This window comes from Anopheles merus, chromosome 3L (assembly GCF_017562075.2).
Source record: "Anopheles merus strain MAF chromosome 3L, AmerM5.1, whole genome shotgun sequence".
NCBI lineage: Eukaryota > Metazoa > Arthropoda > Insecta > Diptera > Culicidae > Anopheles > Anopheles merus.
This window is the reverse complement of record NC_054085.1, coordinates 33,167,306-33,191,200: the sequence shown is the minus strand read 5'-3', so window position 1 is coordinate 33,191,200 and position 23,895 is coordinate 33,167,306. Positions and strand designations below refer to the sequence as shown.

At 48.1% G+C, this 23,895-nt stretch overlaps 7 protein-coding genes across 7 annotated transcripts; 4 read left to right on the top strand and 3 right to left on the bottom strand.

The window, feature by feature from the left end:
* Positions 1–2,542: 2,542 nt before the first annotated feature.
* LOC121599391 (venom serine protease-like) lies at positions 2,543–5,540 on the bottom strand. The gene is made up of 5 exons (XM_041927159.1): positions 5,189–5,540; positions 4,786–5,004; positions 3,553–3,655; positions 2,946–3,397; positions 2,543–2,840 (listed from the first exon to the last, which is right to left on the bottom strand). The coding sequence occupies exons 1-5, from the start codon at positions 5,423–5,425 to the stop codon at positions 2,658–2,660; spliced, it is 1,194 nt and encodes a 397-aa protein (XP_041783093.1). The 5' UTR covers positions 5,426–5,540; the 3' UTR covers positions 2,543–2,657.
* A 6,053-nt stretch (positions 5,541–11,593) lies between these two features.
* On the top strand, positions 11,594–14,778 carry LOC121599806 (venom serine protease-like). The gene is made up of 5 exons (XM_041927877.1): positions 11,594–12,057; positions 12,582–12,814; positions 12,891–13,103; positions 13,176–13,284; positions 14,125–14,778. The coding sequence occupies exons 1-5, from the start codon at positions 11,886–11,888 to the stop codon at positions 14,760–14,762; spliced, it is 1,365 nt and encodes a 454-aa protein (XP_041783811.1). The 5' UTR covers positions 11,594–11,885; the 3' UTR covers positions 14,763–14,778.
* Positions 14,779–14,792: 14 nt separating this feature from the next.
* LOC121599807 (venom serine protease-like) lies at positions 14,793–16,074 on the bottom strand. Its single transcript, XM_041927878.1, has 2 exons — positions 15,489–16,074; positions 14,793–15,419 (listed from the first exon to the last, which is right to left on the bottom strand). Exons 1-2 carry the CDS (start codon positions 16,042–16,044, stop codon positions 14,800–14,802), a joined length of 1,176 nt encoding a protein of 391 aa, XP_041783812.1. The 5' UTR covers positions 16,045–16,074; the 3' UTR covers positions 14,793–14,799.
* A 1,155-nt stretch (positions 16,075–17,229) lies between these two features.
* Positions 17,230–17,659, top strand: LOC121599095 (splicing factor 3B subunit 5). Its single transcript, XM_041926617.1, has one exon. It carries the CDS (start codon positions 17,354–17,356, stop codon positions 17,609–17,611), a length of 258 nt encoding a protein of 85 aa, XP_041782551.1. The 5' UTR covers positions 17,230–17,353; the 3' UTR covers positions 17,612–17,659.
* A 4-nt stretch (positions 17,660–17,663) lies between these two features.
* On the bottom strand, positions 17,664–18,779 carry LOC121599094 (exosome complex component MTR3-like). Its single transcript, XM_041926616.1, has 2 exons — positions 18,534–18,779; positions 17,664–18,460 (listed from the first exon to the last, which is right to left on the bottom strand). Exons 1-2 carry the CDS (start codon positions 18,697–18,699, stop codon positions 17,700–17,702), a joined length of 927 nt encoding a protein of 308 aa, XP_041782550.1. The 5' UTR covers positions 18,700–18,779; the 3' UTR covers positions 17,664–17,699.
* A 300-nt stretch (positions 18,780–19,079) lies between these two features.
* LOC121600213 (glycoprotein endo-alpha-1,2-mannosidase) lies at positions 19,080–21,193 on the top strand. Its single transcript, XM_041928628.1, has one exon. It carries the CDS (start codon positions 19,457–19,459, stop codon positions 20,909–20,911), a length of 1,455 nt encoding a protein of 484 aa, XP_041784562.1. The 5' UTR covers positions 19,080–19,456; the 3' UTR covers positions 20,912–21,193.
* A 633-nt stretch (positions 21,194–21,826) lies between these two features.
* On the top strand, positions 21,827–23,478 carry LOC121598864. The gene is made up of 3 exons (XM_041926210.1): positions 21,827–22,025; positions 22,182–22,341; positions 22,436–23,478. The coding sequence occupies exons 1-3, from the start codon at positions 21,890–21,892 to the stop codon at positions 22,875–22,877; spliced, it is 738 nt and encodes a 245-aa protein (XP_041782144.1). The 5' UTR covers positions 21,827–21,889; the 3' UTR covers positions 22,878–23,478.
* Positions 23,479–23,895: the final 417 nt, after the last annotated feature.

Sequence of the window (23,895 nt, the reverse complement as noted above, 5' to 3'; positions counted from 1 at the left end):
ACGATGAAATGATATAAAACCGTTGTTTGCTCACACACGGAACCACCGAAATCACCGGAACGGCGTGGCCCGATGGCCTACAACAACAAGCAAAAACCCCTTGAAACACCTCACACAACCAGTCACACACACACGCACACATTGAAATGCATCAAATTTTGGTTGGTTGGAAGGAAAAACCATCGTTGCAACAATCTGCAATAAATTTAAGCCCGTTCGTTTCGAGCGGGTTTTTCTTCGCGCACGCACACCACGTGGGCAGGGCGGGCTTTCAGCGTACACCAGCGATGAGGATGGTGCGAAAGAAAAGGCAAAGGAAAAACACGTGCAAAGCCTGTGTTGAGCGCTGCTTCGAATCATAAATAAAAACCCAACTGCATGGCCTCCTGTGCGTTCTCCAACGAAGCGACTGCACCTATTCGTTACCGGCAGCAGCAGCAGCAGTAGCAGCAGTAGCAACATCAGCAGGCTAGCATGCCACCCCTGTCACTTGCCACACCGCAGCGTGATGTACTATCATTTCCACGCTAATTCCTTGCACCATCCATTCCCGGGAAAACGCTTCTTCCAGCGCACGTTTTTGCGCTGTTGTTGTTTTTCATCTCTCCGGTGGCATCATTCCATGTTGCTTCCCTGAACGATTACACTCACTGTAACACACACACAAACTCAAAGGTTTGAGGCCGTTTTTCCCTAGCCAGCTTCTTCTCAAGCCTTTGGTGCATTGTTGTCCATTACACACACATACAAACATGTGCATGTTTTTGTGTGGTGAGCGTTGTAAAAACACGCTCGCGCAACCGTCAAACCGGCCCAATCTCGTAACAAGGAACACAAACCCTGACTCCTACCCGTCCTTCCGCCCAGCCGCCGGAGGACTATGACAGAGCGGAAGAAAACAGACCTTACCCAGGCCAGTCCAAGCGACTACACACCAAGCACAAGCCCTCCACTTTAACGCACAACATGTGCATCTGACCCCTGCTCCCCCGGTGAGAGGGAGCCCCCGGAAATGCATCCCGGAGATGTGTCGTCTATTTGATGTGAAAAGTTTCCCCAAAAACCGGTGTACAGATTGGATAAAAGTCAATCCCGGGCGGCTGAGGGACTGAGATTTGCAGGAGGCCCCAAAAAACAGCACAAAACAGCTTCCCGCGCAAGAGGACGGCATTGCGCATAAATCTCACTACTATGCGGTGCGCTCTGTGCCTCCGGTTTTGGCCCCAAAAACCAACTGTCGGTAACAGTTGGTTTTAATATTTATTCCTGGGTGGGTGGTTTGGGAGGGTTGTGGTAGATTTTTCCAATTGCGATTCGCGCAACGGCGCCAAACCAAACGCGCTCGTTGCTGCACATGGCTACAATCATGCTGATGTAATGACGATGGTTGTTCCGGCGTCCTGGGCGTCCCGCTGGTCGCTGGGAGAGTGTTTTGTTGCTAACAACTGTTCTTCGGGCCAACCCTTGGTACGGAATGCTCAAGCAGGAAGTTGAATTTATTTTACATAAAATTAGCACTAAACAATTTGTCATTTCTCCCGCGTTCAGCCCAGTACACAGCCTCCTACAAAACAGCAAAAAGCATTCCATTTTGAAGAGTGTAAAGAGATGAGTTTGGTTTACATTAGGAGTATCAATAAGTTCGTATCGTTTTTTATTGTCAAATGTAAACAATGTTTTACTGTATGTTTGCATTATCTTTCATCCTTTCTTTTCCAGATTCTCATTTTTGCTACAGTATTCTCTGTTCTGTTTGTTCAAGTTTCACGGTATTTTAAGTTATATCTACCCCGAATAATACGTTTTTGTCCGGAGTTCTGCTCCCATTGACTTCATATCGATGAAACGTCTACGATGTTCATTATACTTTCATTGAATATTATGGTAACCGAGCCCTACCTGATGCTGTAGGGCAAAGGTGGGCAAAAAGGCACTGGTTCAGGTTTTTGCTCTATATCTCATTGGGTAAATGATCATACACAAAATGCCAAAACAGATCAAAACAAACGGGCAAAATGGACCGCAACATTGACCTTTGGTTTGGAGCTCTTTGGCTTTGATTTAAGCTCTTGCACTTAGGTAGAATTGTAAGCGTAGGAATTTAAAAACGTTGCAAAAATACAATTTTCTATAGTCTGCTTAAAGTCTTCACAATAATGCTTCTTCGGAAGACTGTTCTCGTTCTGGACATCTTCTTCTTCTATTTGGCGTAACGTCCTACGCGGACATGCCCGGCCTATTACAGGCTTTCGAGACTTAATTCAATACCACGTAGCCTGATAGACAAATCCATGCTACGAGAGGACGGGTCCATTCTGGGCTCGAACCCATGAACCCATGACGGGCGTGCTATTGGGTCGTTCAAGTTGACGACTGTACCACGGGACCGCCACCGTCCATTCTGACCTATGGATCGTATATGTTTGTCTCCTATCCATGCAAAATCGATATCTCACAATAAAACCGCGTGAATTTTTCGATCCGAGATCCGTACATTTCCTCAAAGTTCAATAAAAAAACGCAACAAACTTATTATTTCACCTAATAAACTGTATAACTCCCAACCAGTTTATTTATCGCACCTTGATGAATGATACACAGTCAACATTGTTGGTTTTGTTGTTCTTGTGGAATTAAGCAATCGAAGACGCGCGCCCCTATGGCTGATAGCAGTAGAACGAACCAGGAGTGTTGACCATAATCCAGTCCAGATACTCAGTCACTCGCGTATTAACGCTCGGCTTTGCGGTAGCGCACGCAATGCCGAAGCTAACGATGCCCACATTGTACAGCAGCCCGTTGGCGAGGTTCGTGAAAAACAGTGGTCCTCCGGAATCGGCCTAGAAGTCAGTAAAAAGTCCACCCAAAAAGAACGAGAAGCCACTGAAGTCGAGATCCTTGCAGCGAAATAACCGTCAAGAAACGCGTGAGAGATTAACCCATACCTGACACGTGTCCCGGTTGGCGGTGTAGGTGCAGAGCTGCTGGTACGGCACGGTCACACCGAGCCGCTGGGAGCACTCCTGATTGCCAATAACGGCCAGCTGCACCTTGTTCAGGGCGGTGGCCCGCGGTCCACCGAAATCTAGATCGCCCCACCCGGTCGCTTCCACCGTGCGGCCCTCGAACGATTGCGTCGTGTAGCTCCAGGGCAGACAGGCCGGACCGACGCCCGGATTGTACTGGATCGGTTGCCCGGTGCGTACCAGCGCAATGTCATTCGCCACCGGCCTGACCGTGAACCCGGGATGGCTCATAAACTGGGCGACGATGTACACCTGCGAGAAGGAGGTATCGGTTCCGGTTTTGATATTGTGATCACCCACCAGCAGCACCGTATCGTTGACGGTGCGCTGCAGCAGACAGTGGGCCGCCGTCAGCGCGTAACTGTTGGTAACTGTGTGGAGGAAGCACATCGAACATCGGATGTAATAATACTACCGCGAGCATGCGAGTGTGTGTGTGTGTGTGTGTGTGTGTGTGTGTGTGTGTGTGTGTGTGTGTGTGTGTGTGTGTGTGTGTGTGTGTTGTAATTGTAGCTGGTAAGCTTACCGATAGTGGCCCCGCAAATGACAGTTTTCGTTTTGACGTCTATCAATGCCGCCATCATGGGGAACTCGTTCACTGCCGTTTCCACCCCGTTCACGATACGGTTCTATTAGAACAAATAGGTGGAAGGAGTGAGTTGAATGAACCAGAAATACACAAAAGCAAATACAAAAAGGTAAATTGACTAAAAATGGTAAAAATTGGAATGTAAAATATTCCAAATGACCTTTCCTTATAACCTAAGCTCATCATTTAATGGAACAAACAAAAGTTAAAATCATGTTTAAAGTCCTCTTTTCTATCTATTGTGGAGATATTGATCCCATTTGTGATATGCACACTGAGTGAGAGTGCGCCAGTGAGTCCCGAGGGAGTACAACTCAACTAGAAAAGGGCATCTTCTTCTGAAGGAAGTCTGTCCGCAAATGAGTAAATTTCTATTGTGCGGATAGAGTGAGTAACTTTAATCGCAGAGAAAAACTATGAAACAACTCAATGAGAAAATCGAATATTCCTTTCTATAGTTCCTGAAAAAGCCTATCAAGTCAAGTAAATTAATCTTAAACCCAAACAGCATTGGATATGATTGGTATGTAATATAATGTTGTCGCTGTAAACAACGCAATTAAGTTGTTTCTCAATGAAATGCAAATGTTATACAAATATTAATAGCTTTTTTTCAATTATTTTAACTTTATAAACGTATGAATATTATCCGTAAAACATAGCTCTTTTGCATAGTACTACAGACTGGAATTAGTTATCTATTTACTAATGGACTAATTACTCAGTTACTAGTTTGTTATGAACTATGATTTGAACTGTAAAAGTCAGTCACTTCGTTTTGTCAGAAAGGTTTTCTTGGTAAAAAAATCATGTAAAATTGATGGTAGCAAAAAAACAATATTTATCTAAATATTGAATATGGACAATGAATAAAAAATGCTAAAAAAATATATTTTGAAACAAAAAGCATTGTGTAATAGTGAAGAAGAAGGGAAAATCATGAATATAGTTCCCTTGCAGTAATTATGCAAATAAACATATGACTCAGCGTAGCCAATCCTCAAGCATTTCGGTATTTTGAGGCAAAAGTTCCCAAAATACTGACTGTTTAAACAGCACAACAGGCCAAACAACCTTTCACCCTAAATTAAATACCTAAATTTCCTTTAATTTGCCACGAAGTGATTTCACAGTCGGCATACAAAAAGCAGTCCCAAAGAGCGATCTTACCAATTTCTTTTTACCGCACTCACAGCTTTGCTGCGGGATGCTGAGATTGCACGAGAACAGCCCGCCCGTACTGGTTGGTGCCGACGTTAGCCGGATCGTCATCTGATTGGTGTCCGATTTTTCCTGTAAGCGGCCCGCCCCGCAGTAGGAGTACGCATCGGCCAAGCTCAGCGACCCAGTGCGGGACACACGGAACGAATCTAGCTGACAGTCAGTGCTCTGTGGGAGCGAGAGAGAGAGAGAGAGAGAGAGAGAGAGAGAAGGAGAGAGAAAAACAAAGGTTACAATAAGGTGTTTCGGTAACTAATAACTAACTCAAACCACCCTCCCTTGCCCAGCGAGCAGAGAGGCAACAGTGTTTTACAGGATTATGTATCCACGAAAAACACACACACACACTTACGGACGGTATCTGAAACGTGGGACACTCCAGCGAGATGCGGTAGCCGAACGGTGCGCGTATGACGTACGTACACTGCAGGGCCGGCCCATACCGGGAAGGATACCGGGGCGAGACAAGCTGATACACCGAGCCAAACTTCATATCGAGCGTGAACGAACACTGCCCCTGCACTTGACGGGTAGCGGAGGCCAGTACCAGCAACACCCGTACCGCTGTTGACCACCCCGAGTGCCACATGGTGTGTGTGTGTGTATTGCTGCGCGAAACACGGTTGCACACTGTACGACGCTCAGAAAACTCGCGCCGGAACACACTAACGCTGCTGGGGCGCACTTTGCATACTTAAATACGGTTTTGCACCTGGCATGGCGCGTGCAAACTCCGCCAACCTTTTAAACAATGTTAGCCGTCCTATTGTGGGTGTGTGTGTGTGTGTGTGGGTTAGTGTATCTATCGAGCGATCAAAAAGTGCACCAGAAAAGCGAATCATGCATACACGTGTATTAGTGATGGGCGAGTCAACCCGAACCTACGCGGTCGAAGTCATCCAAAGTGCTGCGGGAGGTAATGTTGGTTCCAGTAGGTTCGGTAGGTTCAATAGGTACAGCAAAGCATATGCGATTCCCACCCGTGGGTGCAACGAGTGTAATAGGTTCATACGAGTTTGGTAGGTTCATGCGAGTTTGGTAGGTTCTGTGCCTATAGGAGTTCAATAGATTGCGTAGGTTCATTAGGTTCATATGAGTTAAGTAGTTAATAGGTTTGAACGATGTCTACGAGTTCAGTAGGAATATAATATGAATTCCCTGGTACGATTGACTAACTAAGGAGCTCACACTCTATAGTTGGATTGTTCGATAGACGGCGAATGTGATGATAAAAATATAATGGTTTATTTATGCTTTTATTCATTACAATTGCTGTCACAACTCGAATGCACCCACCAAACCTACTAAATCTACTGAACTTGTTCGAACCCATTGAACCTACTGAACCTATTGAACTGTCGTAAGCACCTACCGGACTCATATGCACCTATGGGTCGGAGTCACATACACTGGGTCGAACTCGATGCCGACCGCTGACCTGACTCCGGTTCGTTCGATCAGTGGAGTCATATGACCCAACACTAATGTGCATGAAAGAAAAAAAACAAGACCGAACAAGGGCCGGAAAACAATGATGCCATCGGGGTTTTCGGTGACTACGACTACTTGCAGGAAGCATAAATAATGGCTTCCGATTGTGCTCCGGTGGAGTGTTTTTTGGTGGGAGCGGGGGGGGGGGTTCAAAAACCGGTTTCTAACCGAGGTCCCGCCAGGTCCGTTTGGCGCTTTTTGGTGGTTTTTTGATTAGTTTTTGATTGACGTAGCCTAAAATTGAACCCAGACCAACCCGGGCCCGTTATCAACTTACTTCACCGGCTGGTTTGGTATGTCGTATGACTCTCTTTCTCTCTCTTTTTCTCACTCTCTCTTTCTCTCTCTTTTTTGTAGAACCGGTTTAAAAAAAAACCGTCCAATTTCTAGTCACACACGCATTCAGCACCGCAGCACTAGGTGCATTGGGTGAAAAGTGGGGCACAACGGTTTTGGTAAAATTACGAGCGGTTAAGCGATTTCACCTGTCACTGTGGGGGCATGGCGGAACTCGCGAGTACCAAAGAGGCGCCGGTTATATCGTTACCGACCCCCCGGTTCGAATTTTTTTTATATTAAGCCTTCTCACACCTGAAAGAGTTGCAAACCGTGGATCACTGTGGGTGGATCATTCAAATTAATGGATTCGCTTTTGTTTTAGCTCCAAACGTCACAAGGACGCGTTCTCATACGTTTTTTTGGGGCGTTTATGCTTGTCCTCTAGGGGAGGCAGAAAATACTCCTAAACTGAAGCCAGTACTAGGTTGAACTAGGCATTTTCTATTATTTTTTTGGTTTTCATTTTCCCACTGTCAACATCCACCGGGATTCAGCCGCTTTGTGAGCAATTGTAGAGTATAAAAAATAAGGGAAAAAACACTTTTTTGCCCAGCTGGCCTTCAACCAGGCTACCCACTGAAGCAGGTGGGCAGCCAGATTCAATGATGCTGAAAACGGTACCATAAATCATCGCCTCGATAAGGGACAGAGTGAAATGCATTTCCAACCACACCAGGGGAAGGAAAGCTATATTTTTTTCAATACTGCATCATCAAATGCGCTGAAAACCAGCCCCATGACCGTGCTGCGTATTAACGTGTTAAAAACTATAAACAACGATGCGTATTAAAAACTATTATTGCGAAAGCCTGCCACCACCCTGTTTCGGTCGCTATGGTAGCAGCTATGACCGTATGACAACTACACAATAACACTACAAACAAAACACGAACAGCAACAAAAAAGTGTAAATATTAAACTGATAACACACACACCCACTGCGGGGGGGGGGGGGTGTTTGATATAAGCTATTTAAACAAAGCAAAACAAAAGAAAACAACAATTGCCGCGCCACACCCCGTACCCTGTAATCAGCTGGAAACGCGTGGCACTTGCATCGCCGCCTGCTGCCATACTTTGTACCCCCCCCCCCCCCCCCCCCCCCCCCCAGTTGCCGACCGTGACGGAGCGCAAGCAATTAAATTCAATATTTACGTCCGTAATGGATTCGCGGAAAACGGCAAACGGCCAGGTCACTCGGCACTAAGAGAAAGAGAGAGAGAGAGAGAGAAGAGGGTCGTAAATTTTCGTCAACTTAGTTGTGCGTAAAATTGAATTTTTGTCAATCGATTTCATTTTACCTCGTAATCGCTGTTGTTGGCAGCGTGTTTTTTGTTTTTTGTTTTTCACCCTACCATTACAATCAATTGGCTTGAATGTATAAAAATCCAATAGAATTTATTGTTTTTGCTGCCTCATTAATACATTTTTATTATGCTTTGCTCAATTAAATCCATTGCAGGGTGGGATATTGCATCCTGCAGTGTGATTGAACAACCAGTGTGTCAGACCAAAAAACAAACAAAACAATCTATTAATTATTTGCCTAACATTGTTTTTGAAGTGTTTGCTATTGATCGTAGTGTGGTGAGGTTGTTGAACTGGTCCCGTTGTAAAGCTATTGATTGGAATGCTTTACACCATGTTGAATAAGTTTGAATACAATTTCAAAATGTGTTTAAAAGATAAATAAGATATACAACCTACGGATTCAAGTCAATTCCTATGGAAAATATGTTCATTGAGAACATTTATGGCATATTGTCGGGGAGCAAGACGCTTCTCAAAAGAATCGCACGCACCTGGTCCAACATGTATGACTATACATAACAGTCCAGTGGGTTGCAATCGGGGTAGCTGGGAGGCCACAAAGTCTTATAGACAAAATCAGTTGATATGATATGATCAGTCAATTGCCTCGACACCACGTTTGGACGATATTTTTAGCTCTGACCAGCCTCTTTTTTGCTGTAGCCTCCGTAACTCCGAGAGCGGTGAAGCGTTTCTTGTACGGCTTTCATCCTAGATCCTTCGTAATGATGGTTTGAGCAGTCCCGAACGACACATCCAGGACAGCAGCGGTCTTCCGGATCGAGCGGAAGACAAAACCTCTCTCCTGCTGCTGATTTTCTTACCGAACGCGGCGGCCGGATCTCACACGGTCATTGGTCAGGCCCGCCTCCCGATACTGACGGATGGTGGTATAAATGAAATTCCAGCATTATCCGGAGTCGCCCGGAGTCGCCCGGAGTTGTCCGGAGTCGTCCGGAGTCGTTCTGAGTCGGATTCGTCCGGAATCGGCCGCAGTCATCTGGAGTCGTCCGGAATCGATTGTAGTTGTCCGGAATCGATTGTAGTTGTCCGGAGTCGACCTTCGACGCAAAGGCCTGTAAACAAAGTGCACGCGCAAAGTGAAAGAAACAGAAAGACAACAAAATTAAATGCCTGATCACAAGCATATTGCACCGGGCGGCTCCTGTTGACTCTGATTGACTCTAGACAACTCCGAATGACTCCGATTCTGGTTAACTCCGGCCAACTCCAGGCGACTCCGGACGACTCTGGATGACTCCGGCCAACTTCAGACGACTCCGGACGACTCTGGACAACTCCAAGCGACTCCGACTCCACGCAATGGGTCAGATTTTGCTGGGGTCGAAATCGGACTAACAATAGTCGGTGTTGGATCGGAGTCGTGGGTGCGATCCAAAGAGCTCAACACTAGTCCACAGTTTGGCATGAAGCGCAGGGGAGCACAGCGAACTCGATGGCTCGATCAGGTGATGCGAGACCTGTTGGAGATCGGCTGTCTACATGGAATGGGAGGCTGCAGCTGTGGACCGGGCCATGTCATGACGACGTACTCTATTGTGAGCAGGCCAACTAGAGAGAGAGAGAGAGAGAAAGAGAGAAAGAGAGAGGAAAATCAACTACTTCACGGAAAAGGTAAAACGTTCAATTAGCTTTAAAGCAATTAACTAGCATGATGAATGAAACAAGTTTTGAGAATGGCAGGAAAACAAAAAACCTTAAAAAGCAATCATTTCTAAGTGCAAAAAAAAAAGATTCCAAAGCCATTACTTCGAAGCGCTTTCTCTGTAAACCATGTGATGCTGATATTTAATTTAGCTCATAGTAGGAGAAAAAAGGGTACCAATTGTCCCAACCGGTCAAAAGATATAATACAATTTAAATTACATTCTCAATGGATTGTGGAAATGGTTACAAAAAAAAGAGCTCCAACCACCAGCTCAAAGCGGTTTCGATCGAGTTTATCTCCCCACCCGATGATGCGGCGTATAATAGGAACCAGGAAAAAAACACCAGCCCAATCAACCCCAAAACTCAACTATTTTGTTCTCCCTCTCTCTCTCTCTCTATCTCTCTCGCACTCGGCAAACCATCCCACGCAGATCGAGCATGATAGGGGTTGGTATGCAAGGAGAGTGGTTTGTGTGTACCGTCTTGTGTGATGTGCTTTCTTTACTTCTGGGTCACATAAAACCCGCTACTGTATGGCACATCCCTCCCTGTCCCATGACCAACGCCACCCCACAAACACACATGATGATATGCAAAATTTATTTGCACCGCCACCCAACCACCCACCACCAACATCACCAGCAACGTGAACAATAATGTGTGATTGTTGTCTCAGACTCGTTTTTTTTTCCTCATTTCGGTTGGTTTTTGTTTTTGGAAAGGCTTATCTGTGTTCTCCCATGCAGCCAACGTCCGCACCCATTTGTTAACATTCTGAATTACTGTGTCGCCATGCCCCTGGAAGTATGCGTACCTATCGCCACTACGTATATTGCTTGTAGCTTACGCTCGAAAGATTAGAAGTATAAAAATCATATCATGACATTTTTTGTTTTTTTTTTTTTTTTTTTTTTTTTTTGTTGCATGCAATAGTTGGGTGATCATCATGCGTGTGAGAAGAGGGAGGGAAAAATGACAAAATTATTCTTATCCAACAGCAAACAACACGGACATATTTTGACCTCATTCCACACAACTTTCTACAGCGAAAACGGACACATTTCCTACATTGTGACCACTTTGCTTCGCGTTCTTATTTCCACTGGTATGTGTGCGCCTATTTATCCCTTTTAATACTTTTCCTGCCTTCCACTCACCAGCCCCCCCCCCCCACCCGCTTCTTTTCGTGCATTCCAACAGCCTTCACGCTATAAAGCACGTGATAGAATGTGGCACACACGTGCTGGCCCCCGCTCCCCGGGCACTAACGTGGGAGAAGGAAGAAACTATGCGAAACTATAAACACTCCCCCGGCACTCTCCCTTTTTCCCAAGAGATGAAAATATGAAAGAGAAAGAGAAGGAGAGAGAGAGAGAATGAAAAGCAAATAACTTCTCCCCTGTCTCGGTGGAAAGGAGCTTCCTTCCGACGCAATTTACACTTCCGCAGCGGTGCAAACTTTCCCCCACACACACACACAAAAGGGGCGCTCCAACGACACACACGCTTGGTGTGTGCAGGAGGAGGAGAAGGAAGGGTGAAAGTATTTGCAAAAGTTGAAGGTTTGGAAAATGAAATGAAAATTCCACCCGTCTGCTGCGCGTGAAAAAGGAATAAAATCTCACTTACTATCATCAATTGGATTCGCTTTTTCTCATTTTATTTTTCGTTTGTTTCCCCTTGCTAGTGGGTTCCTGCCTGCGCCTGCCCACGATGCTTGACGTTTTGGTGGTGTAAATGTATATTTACTTCCATGGTTTTTTTATCTTTATGACTGGCCGGGGGCCAGTAGGAGGTAGCCGTACCCATGTCCACGCTCGAGACGCACCAAAAACCCCATGTCAGCGCTGTAGACAAAACCCGGGAAGACCTTTCGCCTACGGTTCATGCTTATCATGAACGCTTGGTTATCTCTTATCCCCTTTCTGGACTATATTGGACTATAAACGCGGAAGAAATTATCCCGCCAGCTTCAGTCCGAGCGAGCATCCGTGGAGCGGGGATCCACCTTCCGGACGGTTAATTGTGTGTGCTGCCTGGACTCCCACAGGGGCAGGAGAAACTTTGCGAGCTGGAAGACGTTTTGGCATTTCCGTATTATTTAATTGTGTGATTTTTGTCCAGTGAAAGAAGCGGAATTGAAACTGTGCGAATTGTGTGAGCAAAAGGACTAAAAAAAGAAGCTAATAAGCTGAACGCTGAATGATCAGCGCTTTTATGCTGTTCGAGTGGCGTTGATGAATACAGCAAAAATTAATAACAAACGGAAGGAAAGAAGCAACAAAAAGGGCGACAATAAAAAAAAAACAATCCGCCCAAGTGGAAGAATTGGGCAGCAAAGGGGGCTGGACGACCGGAACACCGCTGTAAAGGAGCGGATAAGCAAAATGAAATTAAAATTATCCTTCGGTAAATAGTCGTCAGAAATGGCAAGGGGAGGAAGTGGGAGGGAGAGAGAAGGTGAGGTCACACGACAGCACAAAAAAGCACACCAAGTATCGGAACTCATCGGATACGCTTCCGGGGGCAGGGAACCATAATTAAATATCCACTTCCCTATCGTGGCGCGATCGCATATAAACGTAAAGTGGACGGAACCGAAGGTTAATGAGCGTTTGTTTGGTCGTGCTTTTTTGTTGTTGTTGTATGACCGGAAGTTCCTCTTCAATCTGTGGCTTTGCTTTCATTTACATTTACATCCCGGGGAAGGCGCTTTACAGTATAGACACACAAAAAAAAACACATCTCCATACACCACATCCAACAACGCAAAGCAGGGAAGAATGTCAATATTACGGATTAAATAATAGCTCGATTCTCGGTAGCTCCCCGGAGCCCAACGCGGTGGAAACGTTGGACAAACATTTAATTAAGACTTCGTTCTTCTTCACGCTTCACGCTGTGGTTGGGCTTCTACCACTCTTTCTCTCTAGGGCCGGCCACTTTATGGCTGTTTGTTTGTGCCGCGCTGGATGCGGCATTGTTGACCGACGCTCAGTACGCAGGGTGTGACTACACGATCGATGTCGCTAGCGGGCAGTCGTACTCGATCTACTCGCCGTACTACAGTGGGCTCTATCCCGCCTACACGCAGTGCCGGTGGACGCTGACCACGACGCCCGGTTCCCGGATCGCGCTGTCCTGCAGCGATGTTGCGATCCCGCTGGTAAGATCGTCCGTTTGCTGATCGTTGACAAAAATGGTATGTTTTGAGTGAGAACTTTGTCCCGCTTCCCTTGCAGAGCACTTCCTGCGGCGCCGATCGGCTTGTCATCTCCAAAACGGGACAAAGCAACCTGGCCGATGGGCAGGCGTACTGTGGTACCGGCGTGCTGAGCACGGAGTCAACGTACGGCGGGCTAACGATCGCGCTGCTCGTGCCCGGCACATCGAAAGGGGGCCGGTTCTTCTGTACCGCCACCAAGATCGAGTGTCAGTGCGGTATGCGTCGAACGGTAAGGCGAATTATTTGCATTAAATGAGCTTCAGCAGATGTGCTCATACGGAATCACTTACTTTCCGCGCAGAGAAAGATTGTTGGCGGTGAGGAGACGCTGGTGAACGAGTTTCCCATGATGGCCGCCCTGGTGGATGGATCGAAAAGCGGCGAGGGCATCTTCTGCGGTGCTACAATCAGTAAGACACATTCTAATAATTCTTATGATTCGTTAAGTGAAGAGCTGGTTCAGTACCGAATCGCTTAATAGGCCTAAATCGTTGATCATGCAATTTTCATGATTTTTAACCTTTTTTTCCCGCTTATGTTGACACCTGTTTCGTATCGAAAGCTCGATTTTGCCATGGGAGATGCCGTTCTTTTTTATGTGTACAAATCAGTTCATTCTTTTAAACTGTCCTGTCCAATCAGTTCGTCGTTCATCTATTCGTTAATATATTCATTTGTCGCATGGAAGGATACTTCATCAAAATTACTTCCCAAGTGCCACAAATACACTAACCGACCCTTAAATGGAGCCTAAACGACTCAAGCTCTCGGCTAAAAGGAACCTTAAAAGACTCTGTTTAGCAGACGATAAACGACTGGCGCATTAAAAAATAGTAAACTAATTGTGGCGCCATCTGTTGATGGGATAGCTAACTTTAAAAGCTTTCACCTTCCTCTTGTACTGTTGTATGGTTTTGCATTGATATACAATTTACCAGTCGTTTAGGCTTAATCTGTGTCGCTTGAGAATTGTCGTTTGTCCGTTCATTTTTCAACGCTTGTTGGTAAACGATTTACATTTAAGCAATTTTGTGGACACAGTTCGATCTTCCGCTTGAAACGAACTGATCAGATCTCGTTCATTCTTCAGACTGAGAGCAAGATTGTAGTCTTGTAGAACATCTCAATCTTCTAGACTTTATGGAAACATAACGATCTTTAAGATCGTTAATGATGAACATGATCTCTAATGAAAATCATCACAAATCTGGATAAAAATCACTCAACATCATCCTCCCGTTTCTTTCCAGTAACGAACTATCACGCAGTAACGGCGGCCCACTGCTACATGGGCCGCTCGATAGCAAACCTGGCGCTGCTCGTCGGCGAGCACGACATTACCACCGGGTCCGAATCTCCCTACACAGCCCTACTCCTGCTCGCATCGATCAAAATCCACGAAGGATACAGCAGCACCACCAGCTCCAGCAGCAACGATATCGCAATCGTACGCACGCGCACGGAGATCCTGTTCAATGCCGGCGTTGGACCTGCCTGCCTGCCGATCAAGTTCGTCGGTGCCTCGTTCGTCGGCATCCAGCTGGAAGCGGTCGGCTGGGGTACGCTCGATTACGGCGCTCCCAAATCGAACGTACCGATGAAGGTCGCCCTACCGGTGGTGAGCCCGTCCCAGTGCTCCGCGCTCTATCCGACCTTCTCCGCCCAGCAGCAGCTGTGCACGCTGACCCCGAACAAAGACACCTGCCAGAGCGATTCGGGCGGTCCGCTCTTCTACACCGATGCGTACAACAAGCGGGCCTATCTGCTCGGCACGATCGGGTACGGTATCGCCTGTGCCACCGATCGGCCCAGCGTCAGCACGAACGTGCTCTACTACACGCAGTGGATAATGAACAACACACCGGAGTGGAGCTATTGCTATCAATAAAGGAAACGCAAACGAACGCTAACACGCTAATTCAATTTCATTTCGCACAGTACGAAACTTCTGGTGTATTCTGACGGATCCAGCTTAGGTAGGCCGTGACGCGCGTTGCTACGGACGGTGTCGAGGCAGCGCAGGCCGACCCGTAGCTAATGATGCCGATCGAGTACATGCGCTGGCTGCCCCGCAGGAACAGTGCGCCGCCAGAATCGTACTGGCAGGAGTCACGGCCCACGGCAAACGTGCAGATCTTCTGCTCGTTCACGTACGGCGCGGTACAGTTCGCGTTCTGCAGCACGTTCAGCGTGGTCTTGCGCAGTATCGTGGACATCGGTCCACCGAAGCTCGTCGTACCCCAGCCGGCAATGTCGACCGAAAGCCCGCCAAAGCTGTACGTACTGTACGTGAAGGGCAAACAGATGGGGCCTACACCCCGGTTAAAGTCCATCTCGGTGGAAGTTTTCAGCAGCGCAATGTCATTGTTGCGTGTCTGCTCATTGTAGTACTCGTGCGAGATGATCTGCTCGATGCTGTAGATCGCCGAGTACGGTGTATCCAACCCGGAACGATAGTCATGATCACCGACGAGAGCCTGCACGCGGCTCACGCTCGGAATGGTCCGGGTACAGTGTGCAGCAGTGAGAACGTACCGTGAGCTTACTGCAATGATAATGGAAGGGAAGAAACGTCAGTAGGACCTGCAAGATCATCTCGATCATCTCGACTTACTGATTGCACCGGAACAGAACACGTTCACCGTTAGCGGATCCAGCAGTCCCACCATCGCAGTGTACTCATTAACACCGGCCACACTACCCCCCACGATTTTGGCCGTACGCGACCACCCACAGTCACACTCCTGCGGCTGCACCACCAACCGACACGTGAACGAGCCCGAGTTTGTGGAGGTGGACGAAATGTACGAGATCGTCAGCTTGTTGAACAGTGACTTGCGCGCGATCTGTCCCTTGCCGCAGAAGAACTCGCTGCCCACCGGCGAGGCAAAGCCTTCCGTTGACACGTACAGAAAGTCCGTCGTACAGGCGGCCGTTGGATTGGCCATGCTAAGCGTACACGTGGCCTGTATCGTGTAGCCCGGTGGGGCACGTACCACAAACCGGCACGAGCTTCCGGCGGGATAGTTCGAGGGGTAGAAGGGTGAGTTAAGCGTGACATCTGCCACGCTGGTGAGCTGAAACTGTCGATCGCAGGAATCGAACCATTCCGCACGTACCGGAACCGAATGGGCAAGCGTTGCCAATACTACCGCACACAGCCAGCGCATTTTGACTACTGACAAGTGGAGGGACTATGAGTGAAGTGCTCAAACGATATTTTAATGAAGTGTCTGGAAGATGCAACAAGCCAGCTATTGATGCGCATTTTTGTTTAAAGCCAGCTGTGTAAACAGCTTTCCCTCACTCTAAGTTCAAGTGTAGTAAAGGGGCTACGGGGAAGGCTACGAGGTGCAGCACGATCAATGACAAACTATAGCTAAGGCTGTTTCGTTAAGCTTGACTCGCTTAATTGTCTATACCGATTCATTTAGAACTTAGAGACCAGTACTGGACGAACTATAGGTTGAAGATCAGCTCTCCGATAGATCCGGGAAATTTTCCGAATCTGCTTTGAGACTTTTTCTAGAACCGGAAGTCTAGGCTAAGAAGCTGTTCTAGAGCAGGATCGTGGATCCATGGTATCTTTGAGATCCATTCGGATGTTTGTTCTAGACTAATGATGACTAATTTTGGAAACAAATTCAACCGGAATGAACTCCGTGCCAACTCTGAAAATCTTCGAAAGGTGTTCAACTAGCATCATTCCGAGTCACCCGGAATCGTGCCAAGCCGTCTGGAGTCTTTTGAAGTCGGAGTCGTCTGAAGTATTATTCAGCCGGAGTCGGGAACTTTCGAAGTCGTAGTAGTCCAGAGACGAAGTCGTCCGGAGTCGAAACGATCCCGGACCGGTATGGGTTAAGGGAGTATCATTGACCGGTGGGCGGGGGGGGGATGATAGGTGGTTCCTAGACTGGTATAGGTTCAATTTCCGTTTCAGGGCCCGTATGGGGACAGTTTCAGTATCGGTTCCAGGTCTTGGATGGGTTCGGAATCGCTTCGTTACCGACGGGATAGGTTTGTTTTCTAGAACGTCCATGGCCGGTATGGGTTCAGTAACAGTTCCAGGACCGGTATGGCTTTGGTGTCGGGTTTATGTCTTTTGATTGGCCGCAATCAGTTCCTGATTGGAGTAAAGTTTGGGAGACATTTTTTTTGTTTTTGCATACTCCTCCGATAAAAAGGAACGTTGAAATTTCGAAACGCCTGTTAGCCTGGCGCCATTATTAATTAATACCGGACAAATTTGAAATAAACTGTCCGGCCTTTTCGCAAATCATAAACCATTGTGCGTGGTACAGCTTTCGCTACCATCCGCTTCGAGCGCTCCCGTGCCTTCTCTTGCAAATTTGACAGCGAAGCAATCGCCCCCAAAACCACAACAGAAAGCGCGTCTCGACATAAACAAACACACCGCTGGTGGAAAATCACAATCCTGTTAGTGGAAAAACCACCCGAAAACAACCTCCCTGCTGCACGATGGGCGATCGGTACAACATCCACAGCCAGCTGGAGCATCTGCAAAGCAAGTACATCGGTACGGGCCATGCGGACACTACGAAGTACGAGTGGCTTACCAACCAGCACCGGGACTCGCTTGCCAGCTACCTCGGGCACTACGATATGTTGAGCTACTTCGCCGTGGCCGAGAACGAATCGAAGGCACGCATCCGGTTCAACATCATGGAGAAGATGCTGCAACCCTGTGGCCCTCCGCCGGAGAAGGTGGAAGATTAACTTTCATGAAGCCGCCCGAAATAAACGTAATTGAATGACGAAATGTAACTAGTATGTGTTTTTTTTGTGTTTTATTGTTCTCTTCCCTTCATCGATCTTCCCCGGAACCCTGTGTAGACGCTTCGGTAGCACCTTCCTCCTTGTCCTGCTCAGCTTCCTCCTCTTCATCGCTCTCCAGCTCCAGCTCTTGCAGGTGTGTTTTCACTTTGCTCACCAACAGATGCTGCACTACCGGCACGAGATCGCCACAAGCCGCATTCAGCTGCTTGCACGTGTCCCACAGCAGCTCCACATCCACAAACCCGTACTGCCAAATCTCCGGCACCTGGTCCAGCGTGGGCAGCTTCGCCAGCATCACCAGCCCATGATTTTCCTCCGTGTGGCCGGCCAAACACAACGCCTCCTCCTCGGCCGTAGGATCCATGACCACACGATCCCCCAGCACGCCGGCCGTTGCCGCCGTCACGATGTCAAACATTGGAACGCACGCATCGCCCAGCGCAAGGCCGGCCGCCGTTATCGCCACCGCCAGCGCCGATCCATCATCTTCCAGCACGTTCGCAAACACGTCGATCTGCAGATTGGGAAACAGATGCCGGCAGACGGACGGGTTCAGGGCGCTGGTCAGTGCGGCGGCCATGCTTCGCTCGCGCGCATCCGGTTGGTGCGTTTTTCTCGCTGCCGAGGCGAAGGGCGAAAACTTCAAGTCACAGAACAGCTCTCCCAGCTCGCAGAATTTGTTCTGCTTCGGTATTTCGCGCGGATCGAACACGGACACGATCACCTTCGTGTTGCCCAGCTCGACGTACGCCGATCCTTTGGCCGTTGAAACTACGCCGATTTTTGCATCTAAAAACGAGCGAGCAGTTGGGGTGATTTGTGTTCGAAGAGAAATGTAATGTTCAATACGCTGATTACATACAATATTTGCGGCTTTCCTGCAGGCGTCGACCATCCTTTCGTTTGCCGTCCTTTCCGAGGGCTTCCTGCAACCGCTCGTCGAACGGTTTCGGTGCGTTGGCTTTGCAATGGATCCGGTACGATCGGGTAAATTCTGGTCCATTTATTCGCTTCGTATCTTGCGGCATGGCGGTAAATGCGATTCAATTCGTTCGCCCAGCACCAAAACGTGTTTCCCGGTCGCGATGTGTTTTGTTTTGAAATGGTTGGGTTTTTTTTTTGTTTGCCTTTTGACACTTGACATAGTAACGCCATCTTGCGGAACATTTTGAAAGTGTGAAATTTAAAAAAACCGTTGAACAGATTCAATATGAAGCATATAAAATGCGAAAAAAATAAAAGAATAACGTAAAAATGTATGTTAAACTCGACTTTTTCATTTCAAACGTAAAAAAATCGAAAAACAGATCCTCCTTCAAAGGCATACGCTCGCGCCTGTTCAACGCCATGTTTACCAGGAAGCAACAGTTTATGGGTGTCGCTGGAAAACAGTGCATTATTAATTTGTTTACAAACAAATTTATAGCCATTTCCTTTCGTTCCCTTCCAAACATTACAAGCATTTGGCTCGCCTGCTCTGGCTCGCACACCGTCTCCGGCAAGGATACTGCCGAGGGGAAAACGGCACATGCGCAATGGCCACGCTACATCCTTTTCCATTTCCCCCCACTTGTATATCCTTCACAGACAGTTGTCAGTTCTTCCTTTCCCTAGAAAACAATTCTAATCTGCTGTCTCGTATTTCGATAAACTATTGCTCGATTTTTGAACCTTCGTCCTTTCAGATCCGGACAGCAGCATGCTCTCCATACTCCGTTCTAGTGCTTGAGCAAGTGAAGCAAGTGAAGTTCGCCACCGGAAACACAACAAAAAGCCCCCAAAAAAATGGCCGCACACAAGCTGAGCAGCATCAAATCGATGAAGCTGTTCGTCTGCCTGATTGGCGTCACGTCCTTCCTGCTGCTCATCTTCTGCCTCTACACCACGATCAGCACGCCGGAAAAGGAGGTAGCGCCACTGTCCCTGCCGAACGATGGCTACCAGAACGTGGTTTCGTACGAGCTGCGGCGCAGCCAAACGATCGTGCCGGAGAAGTACAACGAGCACCAGGTGAAGGCGCGCATCATTCGCGACAAAATCAAGCGCCTGGTCGGTAGCGGAAATCCCAACACCGCAACCGTACCACCATCGGAGCACCGCAATCGAACGTTCCCGCTGAATCGGAACGTGCAGATCCACTACCACGGTACGGTGGCGTGGTACAAACCGCGCCCCACACATCCGTCCAGCGATCGGTTGATAGCGCGCATCTACGAGAACAACTCCGTGTCGTTCAAGCCGAACGACGAGCCGGTCATCAACACGGCGTTCTACCCGAAGCGCCGGCTGTACAACACGAGCGAATCGATCGTGCGGGAACACTTTAACGAGATACAGAACTGCGGCATCGGTACGGTGGTGCTCGGCTGGCAGCCCAACTTTTCCGAGTACCTGCTGCGCACCATCTTCAGGGTGGCGGAGCAGTACGATCTGAAGGTGGCGATCGAAATCCTCGACTACGCGGACCGCACGATCGAGAGCATCCGCAGCAACATCAAGTACTTTGTGGACGGGTTCGGGAAGGGGCCGGCCGGGACGACCAGCACGCTCAGCTACTACACGGTGCTGTCCAAAAGGCGTGACCTACCACTGTTTTACATACGCAAGGCGTACCGTATAACGGATCCGGAATGGAAGCGGTTGCTGAGCCGCAACGGCATACTGACCATCCGGGGTGCTGCGAGCTACGATGCCGTACTGTTGGCGCACATCAGCTCCAAGGACCACAAATCCATGGTACGGCGGGCAGGGTTCGACGGGTTCTACACGTACCTGCCGAGCAATGGGGCGAACTATGCGTCAACGTGGAAGAACTGGAACCAGCTGAAGAAGTTTGCGGACAGCTATCGGCTACTGTTCGTACCGACGATTGGGCCCGGGTACTACGATCGCCGGAAGTACCACCGGAACGTGAACCAGAACCACGGCATTACGAACATCAAGCGGTACCGGTCGAACGGTCAGTACTTTGACGTTGGTTGGCGTACCTCGCTCAAGAACAACTTGCAGATCATCACGATCAACAGCTACAACAACTGGGTGGATGGGACGCAGATCGAGGCGGCCATACCGGTGTTTGGATTTCGGGACTATCTGCCCGGACCGCCGGAGAAGTATCTCGATCTGACGCAGGCCTGGGTGGAGGAGTACATCAAGTACAAGCTGAACAACATTAAGCTGAACAAGAAAACGGAACTTACGCTGAGCTGTTACGATTTCATTAACAGCACTATATGTTAGGCAGTTAGGCGCTATGCTACTACTAGTGATGGGTAAAAAGTGGGCAAAAATCAGGAGTCCGGATTTGTTCGGAGTCGAAGCTGTCCAGAGTCATCCGGATTCGTTCGGAGTCGTCCGTAGTCGTCCTCAGTCGTCCGGAGATATTGGGAGTCGGAGTCATCCGGAGTCGTTCGTACTTGTTCAGCTCGTCCAGCCGGAATCTAGACGACTACGACGACTCTGAACGACCTTGGACGACTCCGAACTACTGCGGACGACTCCGGACGACTCCGGATGACTACTTTGGACGACTCCGACTCCGGGCGGATCTAGTGGTTCCATTTTGCCGGAGTCGGAATCGAACTAACAAGAGTAGGAGCCGTGGGTGCGCTCCAGAGAGCACATCACTGATGTTAACTATGTTGTGGTACGCCACGTGTCCATTAGATGAAAGCGCACCCCACCCGTTGTACTACGATAGTTGAAAAAATGTTTAACCGCTCAAATGCTGATACCAAAATTCAATGCCAAAGTTAGGATGCTGTCCGCACGCATAGTGTATAGCACGTGTAGTGTTTGTTACATAAAAGGGTTGAGACGATATATTTTACCGTATGAGTGGATTTTCGAGTAAGAGTGTAGAAAAAGGCGCTTCGTAGAAGAGGAACTTTGATGGAGTAGAGTGTACAGATGTGTTGGTTTTTGTTTTCGCCTTGAAATTCGCAATAAATTCATATTGGTTAAGGTTTTAAACGATAAATTGTAGAAGCAGATTTATGAAACAAATAAAAAAAAATTATGCCTAAAAACCATAAATCTCATTTTATCCACCTAAAAGATCGCCACAACGGTTGATTTAAAAATAACATCGCTCCACAAAACAATAATGGTCAGCTGACAGCCTCAAAAGAAAGAAAAAAACATCGCCCACCAGTTTGACAGGTGCAATAATAGACGAATGTTTACAGTGTTTACAAACTGGCTGGCGCCCTGAAAAATATGACCTTCGAGGAGGATTTAATTGCAAAAGTTCGCGCTAACGAGGTGCTGTACAACGTGAAGAATGTAAACTATCGAAGGAAAAACGACAAGGAACGGCTGTGGCAGCAGATCGCGTACGAGCTCAACTGCTCCGGTAAGCCTTTCCCATCCCAAGTCCCTGGTGCTAACGCTGCTGCTGCTTGTCCCCCTGGTGCCGGACATTGTCCCGTGTTGGCCACTGTCCAAAGCAGAAAGACGCACACACGAAATGAATATTACGTGCACTTTCTTTTCTTTCTTCCGCCTGCAGTGGAGGTGTGCAAACGGCGATGGAAGAGTTTGCGGGACAAGTTCATCAAGCTGAGCCGGGCGGAACAGGCGGCCCGCGGCACGTCCGACGAGGAGCAGCCGAAGAAGTGGCGCTACTTCGACAGTCTCTCCTTTCTGCAGGGCTACAACAAGGCCTCGCTGTGAGTAATTGCTGCTGCTGCTGCTGCTGAAAAGATCTATTTCTATTTGGCTCCTCTTACACTCTCCTGAACACTTCCCTTTTCCCATCCCCAGCACTACGGCCAACTTCCTGGACAGCATGTACCCAAGCGAAGAACGGTATGTCGACATCAAGTGTGAACATCCGATAGGGCGGCAGCAGTTTGTACGCGACGATCCCGCTTCCGCGTTCGGCGACTGCGGTACTGGGCTGGTGGCGGTGAGCGAGCGGTTTGCCAACGCCCGCCCCAAGGCAACGCACCACGAGCAGCCGGCGAGCGAAACCGGCGGCAGTAGCCGCAAGCGCCACACCGATCTGATCGAGTCGGAATGCATCAAAATCATACGGACGGCGGCGGAAGCGGTGCAGCTCGAGGCGCACGCCCATATTCGCCGCAGCAGCACGCAGCTACTGTTCGAGGCGCTGGCCCAGCGGATCGACGAAGCGAACCTGCCCGCCAGCCGACTCAATGCCATCCAAACTGCCGTCACCAATCTGGTGTACTCGTCCTTATGAACGGGTGGCGGGTGGCCCGGTTGCCGGCTAACCACAAGCAAAACGGCTTCCGGGTTTGCCGGATAAATGCTGCAATACATGATGCATTGGGGAAGGAAACCCTTTGACCTATATTTCGCTGTATGTGCGGTTTCTTCTCCGCTCCGATGGCACAGAAATTGAACAATGCTCTCTTTGGCTATGGCGGCGGCTGAATACGTAAATTAAATGATAAAATGATAGGGAAACTAGCGTAGGTTTAGTTTGTTACGTTATCTTTCTTAGCTAAGAGAGGGCCGCAGTCGCTTGTACTTGGTAAACTAGACTTAGACCTCTGGGATACACCCGGTTTAGCGTTTGTTCTTTCTTTAATGCTCCGTAATTTCTATTTATATTTCCGTTTGCTAGCAAATATGCTTTAAGGTGAAAGAAAAAGGCTTTTTTTCGATTCAAACCTTTTACTTCCAGAATGAGCGCATGGGACACAATAACTTAACTATTGATACATACAGTAACAAAAACAAAACAGATTGTACAACGTAAGATAAGCAGCTAAGAATACACAGCTAAGCAGGCAATAATAATAAAGCGTACATTACTCTACGTGCTTTTAAACAACTGACCATTTGCAACTATTCGATGGACGTTTCTTTCCCACAGTATATGTGTGCAGTTAAAGAAAGGCAACACAACAAAATTCTGTTGTAGCTTTCGGGTTAGCTTTGTTATTGATTTGTGTAGCCCAATCGATAAACTTTATTCTCATTAATGCCACCCTCCGCGTGGCCATCTCTCTCTCTCTCTCTTTGCAGTGAGACGACGCAGCGAAAACCGGGTTGGATGATGTTAGGAAACGGCAAAAGATGCCTCAAAATCGAGACCACAATTTAACTGTAACCCCCGGAGCCCCGCTGACTCTGCCTGTTTATAATGATCACCGAGGATCGAGGATTCTCATATTGGTGAATCGTACAATGTGTTTCATAGGTGTGTGTTGTGTTTACCCCATACACAACACATAAGCGTGGTGCCTTGTTTT

What these genes read in the sequence shown, in the direction of transcription:
- LOC121598864 (XM_041926210.1), top strand. Translation starts at nt 21,890, where the DNA reads ATGACCTTCGAGGAGGATTTAATTGCAAAAGTTCGCGCTAACGAGGTG. An exon ending in GTACGAGCTCAACTGCTCCG is followed by an intron (nt 22,026 to 22,181) that starts GTAAGCCTTTCC and finishes TTCCGCCTGCAG; the next exon opens with TGGAGGTGTGCAAACGGCGA. An exon ending in GGCTACAACAAGGCCTCGCT is followed by an intron (nt 22,342 to 22,435) that starts GTGAGTAATTGC and finishes TCCCATCCCCAG; the next exon opens with CACTACGGCCAACTTCCTGG.
- LOC121599094 (XM_041926616.1), bottom strand. Translation starts at nt 18,699, where the DNA reads ATGCCGCAAGATACGAAGCGAATAAATGGACCAGAATTTACCCGATCG. An exon ending in GCAGGAAAGCCGCAAATATT is followed by an intron (nt 18,461 to 18,533) that starts GTATGTAATCAG and finishes GCTCGTTTTTAG; the next exon opens with ATGCAAAAATCGGCGTAGTT.
- LOC121599391 (XM_041927159.1), bottom strand. Translation starts at nt 5,425, where the DNA reads ATGTGGCACTCGGGGTGGTCAACAGCGGTACGGGTGTTGCTGGTACTG. An exon ending in CATTTGCGGGGCCACTATCG is followed by an intron (nt 3,398 to 3,552) that starts GTAAGCTTACCA and finishes TCCTCCACACAG; the next exon opens with TTACCAACAGTTACGCGCTG. An exon ending in CCAACCGGGACACGTGTCAG is followed by an intron (nt 2,841 to 2,945) that starts GTATGGGTTAAT and finishes ACTGACTTCTAG; the next exon opens with GCCGATTCCGGAGGACCACT.
- LOC121600213 (XM_041928628.1), top strand. Translation starts at nt 19,457, where the DNA reads ATGGCCGCACACAAGCTGAGCAGCATCAAATCGATGAAGCTGTTCGTC.
- LOC121599806 (XM_041927877.1), top strand. Translation starts at nt 11,886, where the DNA reads ATGAATACAGCAAAAATTAATAACAAACGGAAGGAAAGAAGCAACAAA. An exon ending in GAAATTAAAATTATCCTTCG is followed by an intron (nt 12,058 to 12,581) that starts GTAAATAGTCGT and finishes CTTTCTCTCTAG; the next exon opens with GGCCGGCCACTTTATGGCTG. An exon ending in CTTCTGCGGTGCTACAATCA is followed by an intron (nt 13,285 to 14,124) that starts GTAAGACACATT and finishes GTTTCTTTCCAG; the next exon opens with TAACGAACTATCACGCAGTA.
- LOC121599095 (XM_041926617.1), top strand. Translation starts at nt 17,354, where the DNA reads ATGGGCGATCGGTACAACATCCACAGCCAGCTGGAGCATCTGCAAAGC.
- LOC121599807 (XM_041927878.1), bottom strand. Translation starts at nt 16,044, where the DNA reads ATGCGCTGGCTGTGTGCGGTAGTATTGGCAACGCTTGCCCATTCGGTT. An exon ending in GTTCTGTTCCGGTGCAATCA is followed by an intron (nt 15,420 to 15,488) that starts GTAAGTCGAGAT and finishes TTATCATTGCAG; the next exon opens with TAAGCTCACGGTACGTTCTC.